Source organism: Nannizzia gypsea, genomic scaffold (genome assembly GCF_000150975.2).
Source record: "Nannizzia gypsea CBS 118893 supercont1.1 genomic scaffold, whole genome shotgun sequence".
Taxonomy (NCBI): Eukaryota; Fungi; Ascomycota; class Eurotiomycetes; order Onygenales; family Arthrodermataceae; genus Nannizzia; species Nannizzia gypsea.
Genome location: NW_003345201.1, coordinates 2,161,780 through 2,178,558, shown reverse-complemented (window position 1 = coordinate 2,178,558; position 16,779 = coordinate 2,161,780). Strand labels below are relative to the sequence as shown.

General features: G+C 49.0%; 11 protein-coding genes across 11 annotated transcripts; 6 read left to right on the top strand and 5 right to left on the bottom strand.

Annotated features, from left to right (window-relative positions):
• Positions 1-246: 246 nt before the first annotated feature.
• MGYG_00833 (hypothetical protein) lies at positions 247-1,431 on the bottom strand (the record flags this gene model as incomplete). Its single annotated transcript, XM_003176697.1, has 4 exons — positions 247-306; positions 368-995; positions 1,058-1,158; positions 1,222-1,431. 4 exons carry the CDS (start codon positions 1,429-1,431, stop codon positions 247-249), a joined length of 999 nt encoding a protein of 332 aa, XP_003176745.1.
• Positions 1,432-2,024: 593 nt separating this feature from the next.
• On the top strand, positions 2,025-2,988 carry MGYG_00832 (hypothetical protein; the record flags this gene model as incomplete). The annotated part of the gene is made up of 2 exons (XM_003176696.1): positions 2,025-2,225; positions 2,284-2,988. 2 exons carry the CDS (start codon positions 2,025-2,027, stop codon positions 2,986-2,988), a joined length of 906 nt encoding a protein of 301 aa, XP_003176744.1.
• Positions 2,989-3,537: 549 nt separating this feature from the next.
• Positions 3,538-5,331, bottom strand: MGYG_00831 (cystathionine beta-synthase; the record flags this gene model as incomplete). The annotated part of the gene is made up of 4 exons (XM_003176695.1): positions 3,538-4,131; positions 4,193-4,869; positions 4,935-4,969; positions 5,075-5,331. 4 exons carry the CDS (start codon positions 5,329-5,331, stop codon positions 3,538-3,540), a joined length of 1,563 nt encoding a protein of 520 aa, XP_003176743.1.
• A 617-nt stretch (positions 5,332-5,948) lies between these two features.
• MGYG_00830 (metalloprotease ATP23) lies at positions 5,949-6,798 on the top strand (the record flags this gene model as incomplete). Its single annotated transcript, XM_003176694.1, has 3 exons — positions 5,949-6,177; positions 6,253-6,512; positions 6,571-6,798. The coding sequence occupies 3 exons, from the start codon at positions 5,949-5,951 to the stop codon at positions 6,796-6,798; spliced, it is 717 nt and encodes a 238-aa protein (XP_003176742.1).
• Positions 6,799-6,927: 129 nt separating this feature from the next.
• Positions 6,928-8,168, bottom strand: MGYG_00829 (AUR protein kinase; the record flags this gene model as incomplete). The annotated part of the gene is made up of 3 exons (XM_003176693.1): positions 6,928-7,059; positions 7,126-8,019; positions 8,079-8,168. 3 exons carry the CDS (start codon positions 8,166-8,168, stop codon positions 6,928-6,930), a joined length of 1,116 nt encoding a protein of 371 aa, XP_003176741.1.
• A 402-nt stretch (positions 8,169-8,570) lies between these two features.
• Positions 8,571-9,516, top strand: MGYG_00828 (type 2A phosphatase activator TIP41; the record flags this gene model as incomplete). Its single annotated transcript, XM_003176692.1, has 3 exons — positions 8,571-8,884; positions 8,947-9,337; positions 9,394-9,516. The coding sequence occupies 3 exons, from the start codon at positions 8,571-8,573 to the stop codon at positions 9,514-9,516; spliced, it is 828 nt and encodes a 275-aa protein (XP_003176740.1).
• Positions 9,517-9,832: 316 nt separating this feature from the next.
• On the top strand, positions 9,833-11,407 carry MGYG_00827 (hypothetical protein; the record flags this gene model as incomplete). Its single annotated transcript, XM_003176691.1, has 1 exon — positions 9,833-11,407. One exon carries the CDS (start codon positions 9,833-9,835, stop codon positions 11,405-11,407), a length of 1,575 nt encoding a protein of 524 aa, XP_003176739.1.
• Positions 11,408-11,755: 348 nt separating this feature from the next.
• Positions 11,756-13,280, top strand: MGYG_00826 (xaa-Pro dipeptidase; the record flags this gene model as incomplete). The annotated part of the gene is made up of 3 exons (XM_003176690.1): positions 11,756-11,910; positions 11,967-12,984; positions 13,068-13,280. 3 exons carry the CDS (start codon positions 11,756-11,758, stop codon positions 13,278-13,280), a joined length of 1,386 nt encoding a protein of 461 aa, XP_003176738.1.
• A 187-nt stretch (positions 13,281-13,467) lies between these two features.
• Positions 13,468-14,500, bottom strand: MGYG_00825 (hypothetical protein; the record flags this gene model as incomplete). The annotated part of the gene is made up of 3 exons (XM_003176689.1): positions 13,468-14,001; positions 14,083-14,218; positions 14,310-14,500. The coding sequence occupies 3 exons, from the start codon at positions 14,498-14,500 to the stop codon at positions 13,468-13,470; spliced, it is 861 nt and encodes a 286-aa protein (XP_003176737.1).
• Positions 14,501-14,887: 387 nt separating this feature from the next.
• MGYG_00824 (CBP3) lies at positions 14,888-16,026 on the bottom strand (the record flags this gene model as incomplete). The annotated part of the gene is made up of 3 exons (XM_003176688.1): positions 14,888-15,459; positions 15,529-15,931; positions 15,991-16,026. The coding sequence occupies 3 exons, from the start codon at positions 16,024-16,026 to the stop codon at positions 14,888-14,890; spliced, it is 1,011 nt and encodes a 336-aa protein (XP_003176736.1).
• A 295-nt stretch (positions 16,027-16,321) lies between these two features.
• MGYG_00823 (hypothetical protein) lies at positions 16,322-16,761 on the top strand (the record flags this gene model as incomplete). Its single annotated transcript, XM_003176687.1, has 2 exons — positions 16,322-16,470; positions 16,527-16,761. The coding sequence occupies 2 exons, from the start codon at positions 16,322-16,324 to the stop codon at positions 16,759-16,761; spliced, it is 384 nt and encodes a 127-aa protein (XP_003176735.1).
• Between the last annotated feature and the right edge of the window lie 18 nt (positions 16,762-16,779).

Sequence of the window (16,779 nt, the reverse complement as noted above, 5' to 3'; positions counted from 1 at the left end):
AGTAGGAACATAGAGGCGTTTTGAGGGTCGCAGGCATCCAAAGCCAGCTAGGATACCTACAATATCGGCGCTTATTCATCTCAGACTCTGTGAGAGGCCAGATGGAGTTCAGTAAGGGAATGTTCTGTTTCAGGGGCCCTCCCATGTCTACCTCGAAACGCCAATAACCTATACTTTCATAATTAGGGTGTACAGATCTGGGGTATTGCTATTATTGAGCTTATATTATATTACCAAGGTGGCAGTTCAATCTTGCCATCGCTTGAGGAACCTGGCCATGTCCTCGTCCATATCTGCTGGAGCATGCTACGAGGAAGAAGTTAACGAGTGTCTCGTGAGTGTAGGATATTCAGGGAGTGTAGCTTACAGTGTTTTCATGGGCCTCGGCGGTCTGGACAACAGAAGCAGAAATGGTAGTCCTAACAGTAGGCGGTGGGAGGAAGGTAGTAGCGATTTTGTATGGACTGGTAGGAAACTGAGGTTTGGGTGATTTGAGAGAAATTTTCTTTGGTGGATGCATTGGCATGGGAGCAAATCTCATGGTCCCAGTCTGTTCCGAGTAGGGTACACTTTGGATAACCGTTGGCTCTGCTGCCGGTGGCGGAACTGCTGGAGGCGGTACAGCGGGCGGAGGTGCAGCAGCAGGCGGGGGTACTCCTGCTGGGGGTGCTCCAGCAGGTGGTGCTCCGGCAGGTGGTTTGCCCCCTGGTGGTACCGGGGGATTGCCTGCTCCCGGCACTGGTGGTACTGGAGCGCCTGGAGCTGGGGGATCGGCTGCACCCGGTACTGGAGGGTCGGCTGCGCCTGGTGCTGGGGGTACTGCTGCACCCGGAGCTGGAACTTGACGTTCCTGGATTCGAAGTGTTTCTGATCCATCCGGCTTAGGGAGTAATTGGAGCCCCTTCTCAACTATTGGCGAGAAGGATCCCGTCATACCAGTGAGGGTGAAGCGGTATGAGTACCCTTGCATTCCAGTTAGGACAGCCTCCAGAAAGCTGGAAAGAAACCAATTAGCATCATATCAATAATAAAAATATCCCAACTACTGGACACTTACTAGCCATTGGGATACTCTCCTCCCACAGTAGGGTCAACCTCAACAGAGGTCTGAACGGGGTTGCTGAAGATGGTCCCCTTAAATAGGTGTGCCACGCGTTCCTGCACCACACCATTAGCGATCAATTAACAGCGCCCCCAACAATTCCCTTTTTCCCTTCTTACATGAGTCTTTTCTTCGTTGCCTCCTGCACACAGCCATATACTATAATCAGTCCCTAGCAGGTATGAGGTAGCGTTCTCCGGGAACGACCACTCGATATCGATGCTAGAGGTAACATCGAGCACTGCCTGTGCATGTGGTGCTATGAAGTCGACAGCAGAGACAATGCTGAACCACGCAGCAAGGGCGAGAAGAGGCAGAAAGTACATCATCCTGACGCCCCAAGCGGGGAGGGAAGAGCGCTAAGTATTTATAGTCGACGAGGATACGAGAAGTTTCGGCCGTTGTGACGATGTTTCTTAGGTCGTTAATTATTCTTGCTTCCTTCGAACGGTTGGAAAGACAAAAACATCCTGGATAAGAGAGGATAAGAACGGCTGAGTAAGAGCTGAGTAAGACAATACTTAGTCATGGCTGTATTATATAAATATAACATAAGCATAGCAGTCACGTGAAATGAACTTCCGCGGTTTGTTTGTGATTTGGTAGGAAAAGGAAAAAGATAAAAAGGCCAAAGTTCAAGAGTGTTTTGCCTTCGACCGAGATAAAAAGAGCTGGGATCCTTGCTGCCTCTGTGACGGCTGCTGACGCATCTCTGGTCTCTTACTTGCTCGTGGTAGATCCTTGCTGATACACTCCTTAGCGATACCCAGCAGTGGGTGGTGTGGTCCGGGTAGAAAACTGTCAACAGCCTTTGGTGGCACCAGCTAGCTAAGGGAACCTAACTACTCTACTCTATAAAAGGAGCACAAGCCGTGGATTAAAAAAAGACCATTGCAAGACAGCAAGGTATAGAGACGCCACGATGCAATGGAATTCTGCGAGTGAGATCGCGACCTACCTGCTCTCAGCCAATCCAGTTGCTATTGTGGTCACTTGCCTCGTGGCCTTCTTGCTACCTTTGATTTTACACGTCTTCCTTTACCGTACAGCTCCCACCACCAAGTCCGACCTGTTCATCTTACTGGGCTCCAGCGGGTCAGGCAAGACAGCTCTCTGTGCTAAAGTCAGCTATAGTATCATTCTTTTGTCGCTACTGGGCCGTTTCACTAACTAGTTTGTAGCTGGAAAAAGGCACCTCCTTAAACCTCGAGCATCGACCAACACATACTTCCCAAATCCCTTCTACGGTTGCGGTCTCACTTCATCCGGCTGTAAGGAAGGGCTCAGACAAATACCGTTCTGTCAATGATCCAACATTGGCACAGGCAAATAAACAGTGCGTGACGTTCTCTCTAAGAGACACTCCCGGACATGGCAAACTTCGTGATCTCGAAGTTATCGCCCAATTGCTAGATCCTGCAAAGCAGAAACAATCCAAGGCCAAAGTTCGTGGCGTGATCTTCATGATCGACGCTGGTACTTTGCTGGACGCAGGACAGCTAGCCGATATTGCAAGATACCTATACGATGTTCTTATCATACTCCACCGTTTCTCAACATCTGCTAGATCACGTACCACCCCCGTTTTAGTAGCAGCAAACAAACAAGACCTATTTGCTGCAATCCCACCGGCCATGGTGAAGGAGAAGCTAGAAGCAGAAATTGAAGCAGTTCGAGAGACGAGAAGGAAGGGTTTGACCAATCCTGACGCGGAAAACGATGATGAGACCGATTCTTTTGGCAATCAACCTTTTACTTTCCAGCTTCTAGAAGACGAATCTGGCATCAAAGTTGATTTCCTGGGAGGAAGCGTCACAACAGATTATAGAGACGACGCTACGTCTGGTCTTCGGTCCTGGGAACAGTGGATGGGCCAATGTCTATGAACGATTATGAAAACTTTTAAAGCATCAACTTCAGTGAAGCAGTCATCTTTAACAAAGCCAATTTGAGGAACTTTCGTCCTTGCTCAGAAACACTGCCTCCCAAACTATCCTGCCGGTACACAACCGCCACAGTAATTGGCAATATGTCCATAAGGCATTACTTCCACCAATAACACGTGCGTCCTGTCGCCAGTTTTATTACGACTTGGGCCACTCTCCCTTTTCTGGAGGCTCTCATTTAGAGCTTGCAATTAATAAAACAACTCGTCAACAAAAAAGCCTCGATGTATTACTATGGTATTATCCCATCCATGTATACGGTTTAAATGTTGAAAAAAAAGAGGGAGAGATCTAAAAACACAACCCCCCATCAGAAACAATGCAGCAGTCGTTGAAACATCTAACCTGTAAGGTATGCCTGTTGAAGAACTATGAAACGGGAATGAAAAAACATGTCATGACAACGTTGATCTAAAATCACACCACCTTTAGATTGTGTGGAATGGGAACGTGGGAAAGGAAACCAGCAGACAAGAAAGCTAGTGAGACCTAGCTCAACTTGTTCTGCTGTAGGAGCCAAGTCAGGAGGTCGACTTTGGTTGCAACAGCGAGTGGTTTCATGTGGCCAGATTCATCCTTTTCGGTCACAACGGCAGCACTGTTCCATTCGAAGAAACGGTTGAGGACGCTCAGGGGAGTATCCATGGTGATTTCAACGAACCCCTTGCGCTTGCCAGCGTGGTCATCAGAGGCTTTTGGAACTTTGTCGAGGTTTCGTGGGTCAGTGATGATCTCAGAGATCTTGGAGAAGTCAAACATGACATCTGAGACTGGGCTGTTGCCGGTAGCTCTGCCACGGGAGATCCAGCTGAGGGTGTTCCCGAGAGTTATAAGGCCAACCAGTCTTCGGCCTTGAGCTGCAAGGACTGGGAGCTGGTCGAAGCCCTTGTCCCTCATGGTCTCGATGGCGGTAGAACAAGGCGAGTTGGCAGACACCGTGGTGACAGGCTTGAGACGAAGGGCTTTAACTTTGGCGCCATTGAACTGGTCAGTTGATCCCTGTGGAGGTAGTTGTGGTGATTGTGGTACTTGAACAGTTGCAGGGAGTAGGTTGTTGGCCGCAAGCCAGTCATCATCAGCAAACTATGGGAAAAGAGGTCAGTGCACAGGTTTCTTTGTAGAATGTTATTAAGACTATACATACCTTGGTCAAGTAGCTTCGGATGCTATCAGGCAGGACAACGACCACAATATCGTCCTTGCCAATCTGACCATCCCTTGCAGCTTGGGCTAGACCGTCGATAGCACTCCCACTGCTGCCACCAACAAGCAAGCCTTCTTCAGCAATGAGCTGTCGAGCGTACTTGAACGACTCTCTATCTCCGGTCTTGTACCACTTGTTAACGATCTCCCGGTCAAGGACATCAGGAATAAAGTCATATCCAATACCCTCGACCTTATAGGGCTCGTTGAGGTGCTCCTTGTTCAGTGGTTCGGGGACAGCAAGGATGGATCCGTGAGGATCTGTTGCAATAACCTTGATGGAAGAGTTGTGCTTCTTCAGGCCACGGGCAATACCAGTGATCGTACCACCGGTACCAGCGCCAGCAATTACTACGCTGACCTTACCTTCCGTTTGAGTCCAGATCTCTTCTGCGGTTCCAAATTCATGCGCTAGAGGGTTGTTCTCGTTTCCGTACTGGTCCAGAATATGCGCATTAGGCAACTCCTTCTCCAAACGTTTGGCCACTCCGATATGTGATTCGGGGGAGTCAAACGCCGCTTCGTTAGGGGTACGTATGATGGTTGCGTTTAGGGCACGAAGCACCGCAACCTTCTCTGCGGACATCTTCTCGGGCAATGTGATGATCGCCTTATATCCTAAAAGGGAAACATATCATCAGCCAGGGTTGTTCATGTCGTAAGAGCAAGGATTGAAGCCAAACCTTTGACAGCTGCAACAAGGGCCAATCCGATTCCCCTAAAATTCACCGGCCGTTAATTCCCAACTCAAAAGCAGGACAAGGCAAGGTTCTGCACTTGCGCATCCTGCATAATCCTCTGCAGGATAGGGTACGGTACATACGTGTTACCGCTGGTCGGTTCAATCAATGTGTCGCCTGGCTTTATCCGCCCTGAGCGCTCGGCCTCTTCAATCATGCGCAGGGCAATGCGGTCCTTGACACTGCCGCCAGCATTGAAAAATTCCAGCTTCGCATAAACAGTTGCCTCTATACCCAGGCTCTTGGGGAGCTTGTTGAGCCGAACAAGAGGGGTGTTGCCGATTTGTTCGGTGACGGTGTCCATCACCGAAGGAGGGGTTCTTTTCGGAGACTGCGCCATGGCTGTAGACAGTCGTAGCCTGGATAAATCGAGAGTGTATAATCAGTCAAAAATTCGTTATCCTCCAGCAGAGTTGTTGTTTGAACTTGAAGATAGCTATGCGCAAAGAAAATATTGTTGGTACCTTCGGAGGAGTAAGACAGATAGATCTTTTGCCTCTTCACTGGGACCAAAGAAACCAGCCGAAAATAGCCGGATTAAACTTTACAAAGACTTTTCTTACAGCAAAAAGATATTTATGGATGTTTAAAACACTTTTCTTCCTCTCGCCCGCTCACTAGCCTGCTGGTACTCTCGTACTATCTGCTAGGTATAATCAGGCCAGGGATGAGGAGAGCGTTTGGGATTCGCCCTTATCGTTGATTCAGCCTTGACAAAAACCAAAGGAATAACCCACCAATCAGAAAAAGAAAAATGAAATGCCGGCGCAAGAAAACTCCGAAACCAAAAAGCCCGATGTTAGCCAATCAGAGGCGAATCAAGGAATATAATTAATCCGAAATGCTTATGTAATGGTTCAAAGTTCTGGAGCTTCGAAGGACGCAAAGACGCAAAGACGCAAAGACAGAAGCGACGCGGAGGAAACAGAAGAAGCAGAAGAAGTAGAAAAGAGGACAATGGCAGATTCACAGTCGACGGGGAACGATGCCTCAGATAAGAAGCAAAGATCTACCGGGTTCAAGCCCGGGGACGATATTCTTACTCACTTCCGCAATATCTACGCCGGTATTACGGGCAAGATGACCCCCGAGGGCGTTGAACAGTTCAGACTCGCGAGAGACCTTCGAAACGAAGAGTCAGACTGCAGGCGGTGCGAGTCGCAGAGAGATTATCTGCTGAATTATAGTATGAATCCATTTATCCTCTCATCTTGCTTTTCCTATTCGATCAAGTGCTGATACGGTTCTCCCCGATTTATAGGCCCGGTTATACGGTTCCTTCAAGATAACATCAGACAGCTTGGAGGAGACATATCGTCGAAGAATATATATTGCCGGAGATGCACGGCTCGGCAAGGTGGAGGGTTTGATCCGGAGTACGGAATTCAGATATGTGCGAATGCAATGAACAGTCGGAGCCAGCTTGAGGATACCCTAGCTCACGAGATGGTGCATGCCTACGACCACTTGCGGTTTAAGCTCAACTGGACGGATAACTTGAAGCATGCAGCTTGTGCAGAGGTATGCTACTTTTGTTCGAAAAAGAGACTCTGTCAATGGTTGGCTAACACCTTGCTAGATACGAGCCAGTTCCTTGAGCGGGGAATGTAGATGGGCCAACGAATTCTTTGGAAGATTCGAGTTTAAATTGGCCAACCACCACCAAGATTGTGTGAGACGAAGAGCTGTGATGTCTGTGCAGGCGAGACCGGCATGCAAGAGCAAGGAACAAGCTTTGAGAGTAGTAGATGAAGTATGGGAAAGCTGCTTCAAAGATACACGACCATTTGACGAAATATACCGATAACACCAAATACTATGGGAAAGCAAAGAAAAGAAGCACCAACGCCCAAGAAAACGGGAACGCTCAAATAAACAATGACGCTGTAACAATAGATAGACTTTGAAAATACCCCCTTCTTAACTCTGCTCTCATCTATTTCGATTTGCTCTTGCTCGCAGCCTCCCTTTGGGCCACTCTCTCGCCTTTGACACAGTACTTCAAGATCCACGGGTGCCGTTGAACTTCATCCAGTGGGATTCGGCTGGCAGGGTCAAGGACAAGAAGCTAATACCACCAGCGTCAGTGATACCATATCGAGATTGGGCGGATGGGTAATAATAGGGAACTTACCTTTTTGATGAGATCTCTGGCTTCCGGGCTTACGAATGATGGGATGGTCATCTCTCCCCGGACAATTCTCCTATGGGTCATCACTGGAGAGTCTTCAAAGGGAGCTTCGCCAACGAGGAATTCGTAAATAAGGACGCCCAAACTCCACAGGTCGACTTTCTCGTCATACCACTTATCACCATTGCCTGGCTTCAGCATCTCTGGAGGGAGGTAGTCGAGAGTGCCACACATTGTCTGTCTTCGGTTGTTTGGGGCATGTACACTCCAGCCGAAATCACTGATCTTGATCTCCCCATGGATGCCAACAAGGATATTTTCTGGCTTGATGTCACGGTGCATGACATGCTTCTTGTGCAGATACTTCAGGGCAGCAGCCATTTGGGCAATATATTGGGCTGCTTTCCATTCAGGGAAGCGGTTTTCTTTTCGAAGGTGTTTGTATAGCTCACCCTTACCGGCGAACTCAAGAATAAGGAACACCCGTTTACTGTCGTGGAAATGGCCATATAATCTGAGGATGTTGGGGTGTCGGAGGTTGCTTTGAATTTCGATCTCACGTCTCAGCTGTTTCTCAACATGTCCGTGGACAAGCTCGCTCTTGTGCAGCACTTTCAATGCGCATACGAAGCCAGTTGATCTCTCGCGGGCAAGATACACTCGCCCGAACTTTCCTTTGCCTAGTGGTTTGCCAATCTCGAACATGCCTAGATGGAACTTCTTGGGGTTTCCTGCGGAGTCGTTCATGCGCAATGTATTTGAGGATTCCTCCTCGAGAGGGCTCCTGTGTGATTTAGATTCATTGTTGTTTTGCAGCGCAAGCTTTAGGAGGTTCGGCCTGTTTGAAGTAGGATTCCCATGGGGAGTTGGTGCCGGAGCGCATTTGGATGGCACTCCCTATGAACTATTAGTGCTGTACTACCACATGATGACACTTGATATAAATATATCTATACCTTTGCTTTGATGTGATGGCTGGCTGGCGGCTCGTTTTCATCGTTGACGTCTAGCCGTTCAAAACGAGACTCCAAGGTTCGTGTAGACATCTTTGGCAGGTAGTGGAGTTGTGTAGATAGGCCGATTAACTGGAAGACGTTGTAAACGCAGCGTAAAATCCAAAAGATGAAGGAGAAGTGTAGAGTAAAAGAGAGCAAAGTGTTGTTTCTTCTGTTAAAGAATGAGGAACTCCTCAGGTTGTCGCTGGTTTTCTATTTACAACAAGCCGCCATCGTCCGCGTTGCCGCAGCAACCACCGGCCCGTTTACCTGCCGACTTACTCAGCTTTTCATTTTCACGTGATATGGTTTTCCAAACGGGAAACGGCAAGAAAGAAACAGCTTGAACAACAGAGACAACGAGTAATCCTTGGGTTTCTTCTGCTCTACTGCTATTATAGTCAAAGTGTCCAATAAACCTTACGCGCATACTTAAATATTAGGACGGTCATCATGGCATCTTCGAATGAAACTCAGTCGAGTTTCCCCTCGCCAGAAATCACACCACCAAGCTCGATAACGAGAAAAGGCTTCAAAATAACCACCAGGAAATTGCCAATTCTTAGAGCTGGCCCAATTGATGAGATGACAAAGAAGTTGGGTATTGCGCCGCCTGAGATGATATTTGGAGATAATCTGGTGTCAATCGAGCATGTACCGTCAGGGTGGGGTATCACTTTCAATGCCTTTGATGCACTGGACCGCGTGGATAAAACAGGGGCCTCTATGCTCAAAGTATCATACTCAGGCGAGTGGCAGAAAAGCAGGTGTGTGAGACGTGGAAGCAATCATTTATATCCATGTTATTGGATTTTAACAATTGGAATAGAGAATCAGCGCATGAGGGTATAAAGGAGGTGGTTAAGCCCTTTGACTGGTCATATACCACAGATTATAAGGGAACAGTTAAACCTAACGGTTATGAATTTGAACAAACATCAACTCCTCTTCCAATAGAGAGACTGAAACAGCCAGACCCGATTCTGTTCTACGACGAGATTATGCTCTATGAGGATGAGCTAGCAGACAACGGAATCACTATGTTATCATGCAAAATTCGAGTCATGCCAACATGCCTACTTTTACTTACTAGAATGTTTATGCGGTTAGATAATGTTCTTTTCCGGCTGCGGGATACCCGTGTCTTCGTTGATTTTGACACAGGCGAGGTAATGCGAGAGTATCTTGCAAAGGAGGATTTATACGATAAAGTCAAAGAGGTAAGTTTTACCCTTCTCAAAGTAACATCAAAATAGCATACTGAACATGTGGGTAGATGATCGGAGGCTCACGCAAAGATGTTCCGGCTATGATGAGGGATCCAAACGATATCGCACAGGTATTGCCAGTCGTGGAGAGCAGTTTAGAGCGTGTAGCTCTACCTCCCCAAACAACTTAAGTTGAGCGAACTATAGCTCTGCTATCCTAATTAGTATCATCCTTGAATCTGTACTTGACTTTTCCAAGTGTAAATATTGTTGTTACTTCCATGTATTGTTGCCGATATCAGAGAGTTTATTCTGCACTTCCCGGCGCTAAACTCTTTTTGGACCAAACAAAACAAGCGGCGCGTCAACTTCAACATTTTACATTTAATTCAACCACGCGTTCCAAAGCTCATAGAGATACAGGATACCCTAAGATCCTCCGTTCGGCCTGTGTAGAAGCCAGGAAGTGACATCCCATAACTGGAGAAGCTATTACAGTTAACAAAGATGCCCAGACCAGCGGCGAAACGAGCCCGAGTCACTCGCAACGATCAACCTGCTGCACAACCTGCCAAAACAAATGCGACGAGGGGAAGACCTAAGCGAAAGGTGCCTGGAGAACAACTCAAAAGGCCTGCCACGAGCGCGAAACCGGCGTCAAAATCTAAGCTCAACTCTAGCAAAGATGCTGATAATTCCGATGTGGAGGGGCAAAGCGACGAAATACAAGATCAAAGCTCAGAGATGATACGGAATGAACGGGCACGAGAGGCATTCGGTAGCCAAACACCCGTCAGAGACCGCCAGCAGGTAGATGCACCTTTATCTGGTGGTGTTAGTATGGGAGCATCTTTAAGGCTGCAAGGATTCCCAGGTAGCGCAAGAAGGGATACGATTCAAAGAGGGCACACGCCTGCCTTTGAAAGCTCTATATTAAGCGCATTTCGCCCGCGTCCTAGGCAGCCGAGTATATTACAGCTTGTGGGGGATGACTCCTTGGATCTTGGATCGTCTGAGTTGGGCTCTGATGATCTGTTAGGTAGCTTTGATCCAGAGGACGTATCTACACCACTTCCAGCAAAGAGGAGAAAGTCCCTAAACCAGGCTGATATTACTCCCACAGCAGCAAAGAAGACACCAAAATTACCACAGGTGTTTGTTGAGATACCTGTTCGACATGATCTTATTTCGGATAACAGAATTCCGGATGAGCCGTCTGCCCTTGCGCAGGATTTGGATGAACCGCCGTTTGCTGATGACGTGCTGGAAGAGCGAGATGTTATAGATGAACATCAAGAACAGGAAACTGCTGTTGATGAAGTCCGGCCTGAGATACCTGTGGCTGTAGAGGGAGACGAGGACAACGATGATCGTTCATCACTTACCTCTGTGGACTCTCTACCCTCCATGAATTTCGCCATAGCGAAAACACCGCAGCGCAGACGACAAACAGCAGTTATGGCACCTCCAGAAAGTAGTATAGGGACCATAACACCTCCTGCTTCAACTCCAGAGAGCTTTGCAACCCAGAAACCGGGACTTCGGCCTTCGAAACTTACCCATATGTCTACGACCTCATTGCAAGATGCCTTACTTCCGCGACGACGTAAAGGCCTGGCCACTAATAGGAGCAAGCGTTCTCGCGCTGGAGCTAAGAATTATGTGCTTTCTGCTCCAAGCTCAGAAGATGAGCTCAATTATACTGGAGGGCAACAAGACGGCACAGCTACAAGCCGGCAAAAGACAAAGCGAGCACAGCACCAAACCGGGTTCAAACTGCGAGAAAAAGCTCAGAACACACCACAGCCGAAGAAAGGGCGTGGTAAAGCTGCTACTGTAACATCTCAACCAAGGAAGAGTACAACGCCGAAGAAGACCTACTCCCGCCTCAGCAAGGGCGGTGATGCAGACTGGGACAAGGAGAACCAGACCGAAGAGGAGGCTGAGATCTCTTCGGAGAGAGAGATAGTAGCTCCCGTCATGAGCGAAGAGCTGCTGCTTCAGAAGAAGAAGTTTGCCGAGATTGACGAGTGGTCCATCGATTTTGAAGAGGTCCTCGACGATGACGGCGAGCTGTACTAGAAAAGCCATCACCGCCTAACTAGCGACCGCCGCCCTCCAGCCTCATGCTTCCTCTCAACTACCATCAACTTCATCGCCGTCTCACGCCCTTCGTCTCGTTCAACTCTTTTCCTTGTCTCCCGTCGCCGTGATATCCAACAAACATCCGCCGTTATGTAATCGACCCGTCGTTAGCCATATTTAGCCCCGCGCTTTATCCCAGCATCAATACGACCGAAATGAAAGAAGAGGAGAAGGGCAAGGCAATTACAACAACATATAAACAACTTCACTATTGCCGTATTCTAACCTTCTTGTCTGCTTATCGCCCAGCTTATCCTTGCCCTATATAACCGGTCTACAGTGATTATGGATATCAATGTCGACAAGTACCCGGCTAAGAGCCACGCCAGGCGCGTCGCGGAGAAGCTCAAGGCCGCGGGGCATGGCTCTACTGGCATTATCTTTGTCGAAGGCCAGAAGGAGCATATTATTGATGATAGTGACGAGCCATTTCACTTCCGGTGAGCATAAAAATACACCTGACTAGGCGAATTAAGCTAATGAAAAAATGTGATAGCCAACGACGAAACTTCCTCTACCTGTCCGGCTGTCTTGAGGCCGAGTGCTCTGTTGCATACAACATTGGGAAAGATGAACTCACTCTGTTCATTCCACCAGTCGAGCCAGCCTCGGTTATGTGGTCCGGCCTCCCTCTCGAGCCTGCCGAGGCCTTGAAGCAGTTCGATGTCGATACCGTGCTCCTCACTACCGAGATAAACAACTATCTCGCAAACTGCGGAGGCGAGAAGGTCTTCACAATTGCGGACAGAGTCTGCCCGGAGGTCTCCTTTTCATCCTTCAAGCAGAACGACACTGCTGCTTTGAAGCTTGCTATCGAGACTTGCCGTGTGGTCAAGGACGAGTATGAGATTGGCCTTCTCCGACGTGCCAACGAGGTCTCTAGCCAAGCCCACATCGAAGTGATGAAGGCTGCTACCAAGTCAAAGAATGAGAGAGAGCTCTACGCTACTCTCAACTATGTCTGCATGTCCAACGGCTGCTCCGACCAGTCCTACCACCCAATTCTGGCGTGTGGGCCCAATGCTGCCACTCTCCACTACACTAAGAACAACGGTGACCTAACCAACCCAGCTACTGGGGTTAAGGACCAGCTCGTCCTTATCGATGCTGGATGCCAGTACAAGGCCTACTGCGCAGACATCACACGTGCATTCCCCTTGTCCGGCAAATTCACGACCGAGGGCCGCCAGATCTACGACATTGCCTTGGAGATGCAAAAAGTCGCCTTTGGCATGATCAAGCCTGATGTTCTGTTCGATGATATGCACGCTGCGGTCCACCGGGTGGCTATCAAGGGGCTGCTGAAGATCGGCATTCTCACTGGTTCCGAGGACGAGATCTTTGAGAAGGGAGTCAGCACTGCCTTCTTCCCCCATGGCCTAGGCCACCATCTCGGCATGGACACCCATGATGTCGGTGGCAACCCTAACCCAGCTGACCCGAACCGCATGTTCAAGTACCTGCGTCTGCGTGGCACTGTCCCAGAGGGATCTGTCATTACTATCGAGCCTGGTGTAAGTTTTTTAATATAGTTCTTTTTCTAGTGGATACTAGATGTGTATATACACTAAGTATGTACTTGCTAACATTGTTCTAGGTCTACTTCTGCCGCTACATCATTGAGCCATTCCTTACTAGCCCGGAGACCAGCAAGTACATCAACACCGAAGTGCTAGACAAGTACTGGGCTGTTGGGGGTGTGCGTATCGAGGACAACGTCGTCGTCCGCGCCAACGGCTTCGAGAACCTTACTACAGTGCCAAAGGAGCCCGAGGAAGTTGAGCGCATTGTCCAGGAGGGCGCCAAGTAGGTATCTTGTACACGCCACTGAGTGGCCAGACAAGGCGCGAAGGAGAATGTACATATTTATGATCTACCCAGTTGATTTGCTGCCAAAACCGACCGCAGCCCTGTTGATTGATATTACATAGTATGAATAAAAAGCTCCATTACCCGCGGGTAATACCAATGGAAAACCAGCTACTCGTACAACCACTTTAAAAAGCTCTAGATCTCTTTCGAGCCGGGCCCTTGAAAGCCGGGCTGCTGGTGTTATCACGCTCCCTGGCCCTCTTTTCCTTCATATCCAACACCCGATTAAGCAGATCGAAACTGAACTGAGGATGCTCAAGGCACAGCGCTCTGAACTCCTCCTCGGCATCATGTCGCAGCACATCACTCATCTTAGCCCAGAAACGAGCAACCGGTCCCCTGATAGCAGTGTCATCCGGTGTGGTATGGCTATACACATATCTCGCGTACGCAATCTCGCCCGTGGCACTACTCTCAATGCTACCAATCTTGTTCTGAGCAAGCAACTTGAGTTTATCGTTTCCAAGCTTTTCAGCTAGACTGTAGATTCGAGCGTGCTTGAGGAGCTGGTCGCCGCTCGAGTCGACCTTGGGGATCGCTGGATCTTGTTCGAGGTCTTTGCCTGAGGGGAGGAGCCGAGGGAAGTATTCTCCTGTATATTGGTATTGTAGGAAACATGCTACTGTATCTGTGTATTCGTCTTCAAGGTAGATGCGCCTCTATACACGGGTTTGTTAGCACAGCCTTCAGACAGTCTTTAGATGTAGAAAGGGTTAACAGAGAATAGCACTAGCACTGACATCACCTGTCTGTTCGCACTGGGAGAGTTTCTCTGCAAAGAATGGACTCGGTTCAAGGACAGCCTGGTGCGCCGTGAGGGTGGTTTGCTCTTCACCTTTGCCCAGCACTAACTGTACTATGGGCGATGTAAGGTAGCTATTCGGAACATCAGCCGGTATATCATTACAATGGCGAGTAATGCTGTGCTGTGTTTTTGCTATGATGCTACAGAGCGAGCTGTACATACTTGAGGAAAAGCGACTGCTGGGTGGGGACTTCGGGCTCGGCTGGTGTCTCCTGGACTTCTGGCTCTTTATCCTTCCCTTCTTCCTTGGTCTCTTCTGCCGAAGGGTTTTCTTCTGCTGCTAGAGCTGTTGATTCTTCCATCTCGACGTCTGCTGGGAGCTCGATCTGTACCTGAGGGATTGAGTCCGCCATAACGGTGTCTGTAGTCAGCTTTTAACGAACAAGGTATACAAGTAAGCGCGAGCCTTTCTCTCTTGCTATATATATGTATATATATATGTATATATATATATATGTATAAGGTAGCGTAGTGAGAAGTAACAGGGCAGCTTCTTCTCGCTGTTTGTTGTCGTCGCTTCTCGTTGGTCGGACGATGCGAAGGTTGTTCCTGGCCATTGAAGCTGAGCTAAGCAGGAGCTTTCAACGGCGATATAAGACGACAAGATAAGACCAAGATCAGACGAAAGGAAGATGGATAAGAAATGTAAAGATGAAGACGAAGAAGATGGAACCGTATTCGTGACTGATGCTGTTGTACATGTATATTACAGTAGACAAAAAGAATGACTCTGCGCCTGGCTAAACAACCCTTGGCTGCCCCAGTGGCTTCCCCAGCGGCCCCAGATTACTGCTCTGAGCGCTCTCATCTTCTTGCTCAGGGATAACCAGCTCAGCCGTGCTAAAGAAGGTCTCGGACCCTGCTCCTTTGGCAAACTCGGTCAGGAGATCCGTGTCCTCGAATTCGGCCAGCTTATCCAGGGACCGGCGCATGTACATGACGACCTTTGCGATCTTGGCCCAGTCGAGCTCTTCGCCCTTGTGGTCTGTGGCCAGGCCCTTGAACAGGTTCCTCCAGACAGCAGCAGCCAGCTGGGCGTCTCCCCTGACCAAGCCTTCGTCGTAAGCAGCTATGGCGCCTCTCCACTGCTCGAACAAGTCCTTCAGGTAGGTGACCCGGATGCCGCGCGAGGTGATGCCATGCACCTCGACCATGCGCCGCTCAGATTCCTGGGAGAAGTGTTCGAACAGGTATCTGTTGTATGCCTGGAAGTTCTCGGGCGAAGGAAGCGCGCGTAGTCGAGCTGTGATGAGATACATGTGTATAAAGGTGACATGAGCCCAGGACGAGAATGTGGGGGAAAGACCGAGCTCTACCATCCATTATCCATTAGCATCCATATAGATATCAGAATGACACAGAGAGAGAGGGATTTCCTCACCGTCATACCACCATCCGCTGCCTTCGCCTATCTCCTCGCCCGACTCCGCCTTGGGGACCTGCTCGGCCTTCCGCAGCTTCTCTGATATCGAGTAATCTGCCTGCTCTGAACAGGCAGCAAACAGTCTCTTTGCAAGCCCATAAGCCATATACGTCCCCCGGATGCCGGACATCTCTCGCTTGGTCATATATGCAGTTGGAATCGCCGTCCTTACTCTACTATCGCCAGCCGTTATACTCCATGCAACTCCGTCTCTCCGTCCACAACTGCGACCACTGCCATTGCTGCTGCTAACCGGCTGTAACGACCTCGCGCTGCTGGAGAGAGTCCGGTTTGATGTCCCTAGGAGACTCTTCTTTGCATATTCGCACTGCTGTCTCGCCGTGAGCTGCTTCTTTGCTGCCTGCAAGCTGTCAGTCTCTGTCTCTTTCTTTCCCTCTTGCTCTTGTTACTCTCTCTTACCTGGCCAACCTGAGCCCAACAGCGACTCCTCGACATTTCCATCTTTTCTCTCTTCGTCTCTTGAGCTCTCAACCGTCTCTCTTTCTCTTCCTCTGTCTCTTTTATCTTCTTCTTTATCTTCTTCTTTTTATCTTCGTCTTCAACTAAAATATCACCATCACGTGATATCACAAATGAAAAGGAAGAAAAGAAGCAAAAAGACGTTGACGATAAAAAAGCCCAGCAAAAGAAGACAATTATATGCATGGATCTCGCTGTAAGGGGCCGGGATGCGCAGTCGAGTCCGGCGCTATAAACACATATAAACACATAGGGCTCGTCGGCGGCGAGGATGAAGACGAGGCCGCATTGTAAAGCCGACCACGCTACGCTGTCTACACAGAACACCTACAGCTTAAGCGAAGAGTTCGCTCTGCCTGTTCTGATCCCTGGATGCATCATCAACCTGCTGCACAACGCGAGAACCATCCCAGCGACGATGTGATGCATATAGATTAATCACGCTGCTTACTGCTGAGGTTTTGCTCCGGCCGCAGTCAGCGTAAGAGAGCAGAAGCCCAAACGCCCGGCGTTCATTTAACGACACCTCAACTTTTCTCCAACTTCATCACAACATCATCACATCACCACATTATCACCATCACCATCACCATCACCACCAGCAGCTTCCACCGAAGAAGAAAAACGACCAGCGGAAAAGCAGCCGTCGAGCCTCTTCACGGCGGTCTCCACGCTGCAAGCGCGAAGAAAAGAAAAGAAAAGACAAAGTAAAAGGGAAAAGCCAAAGGA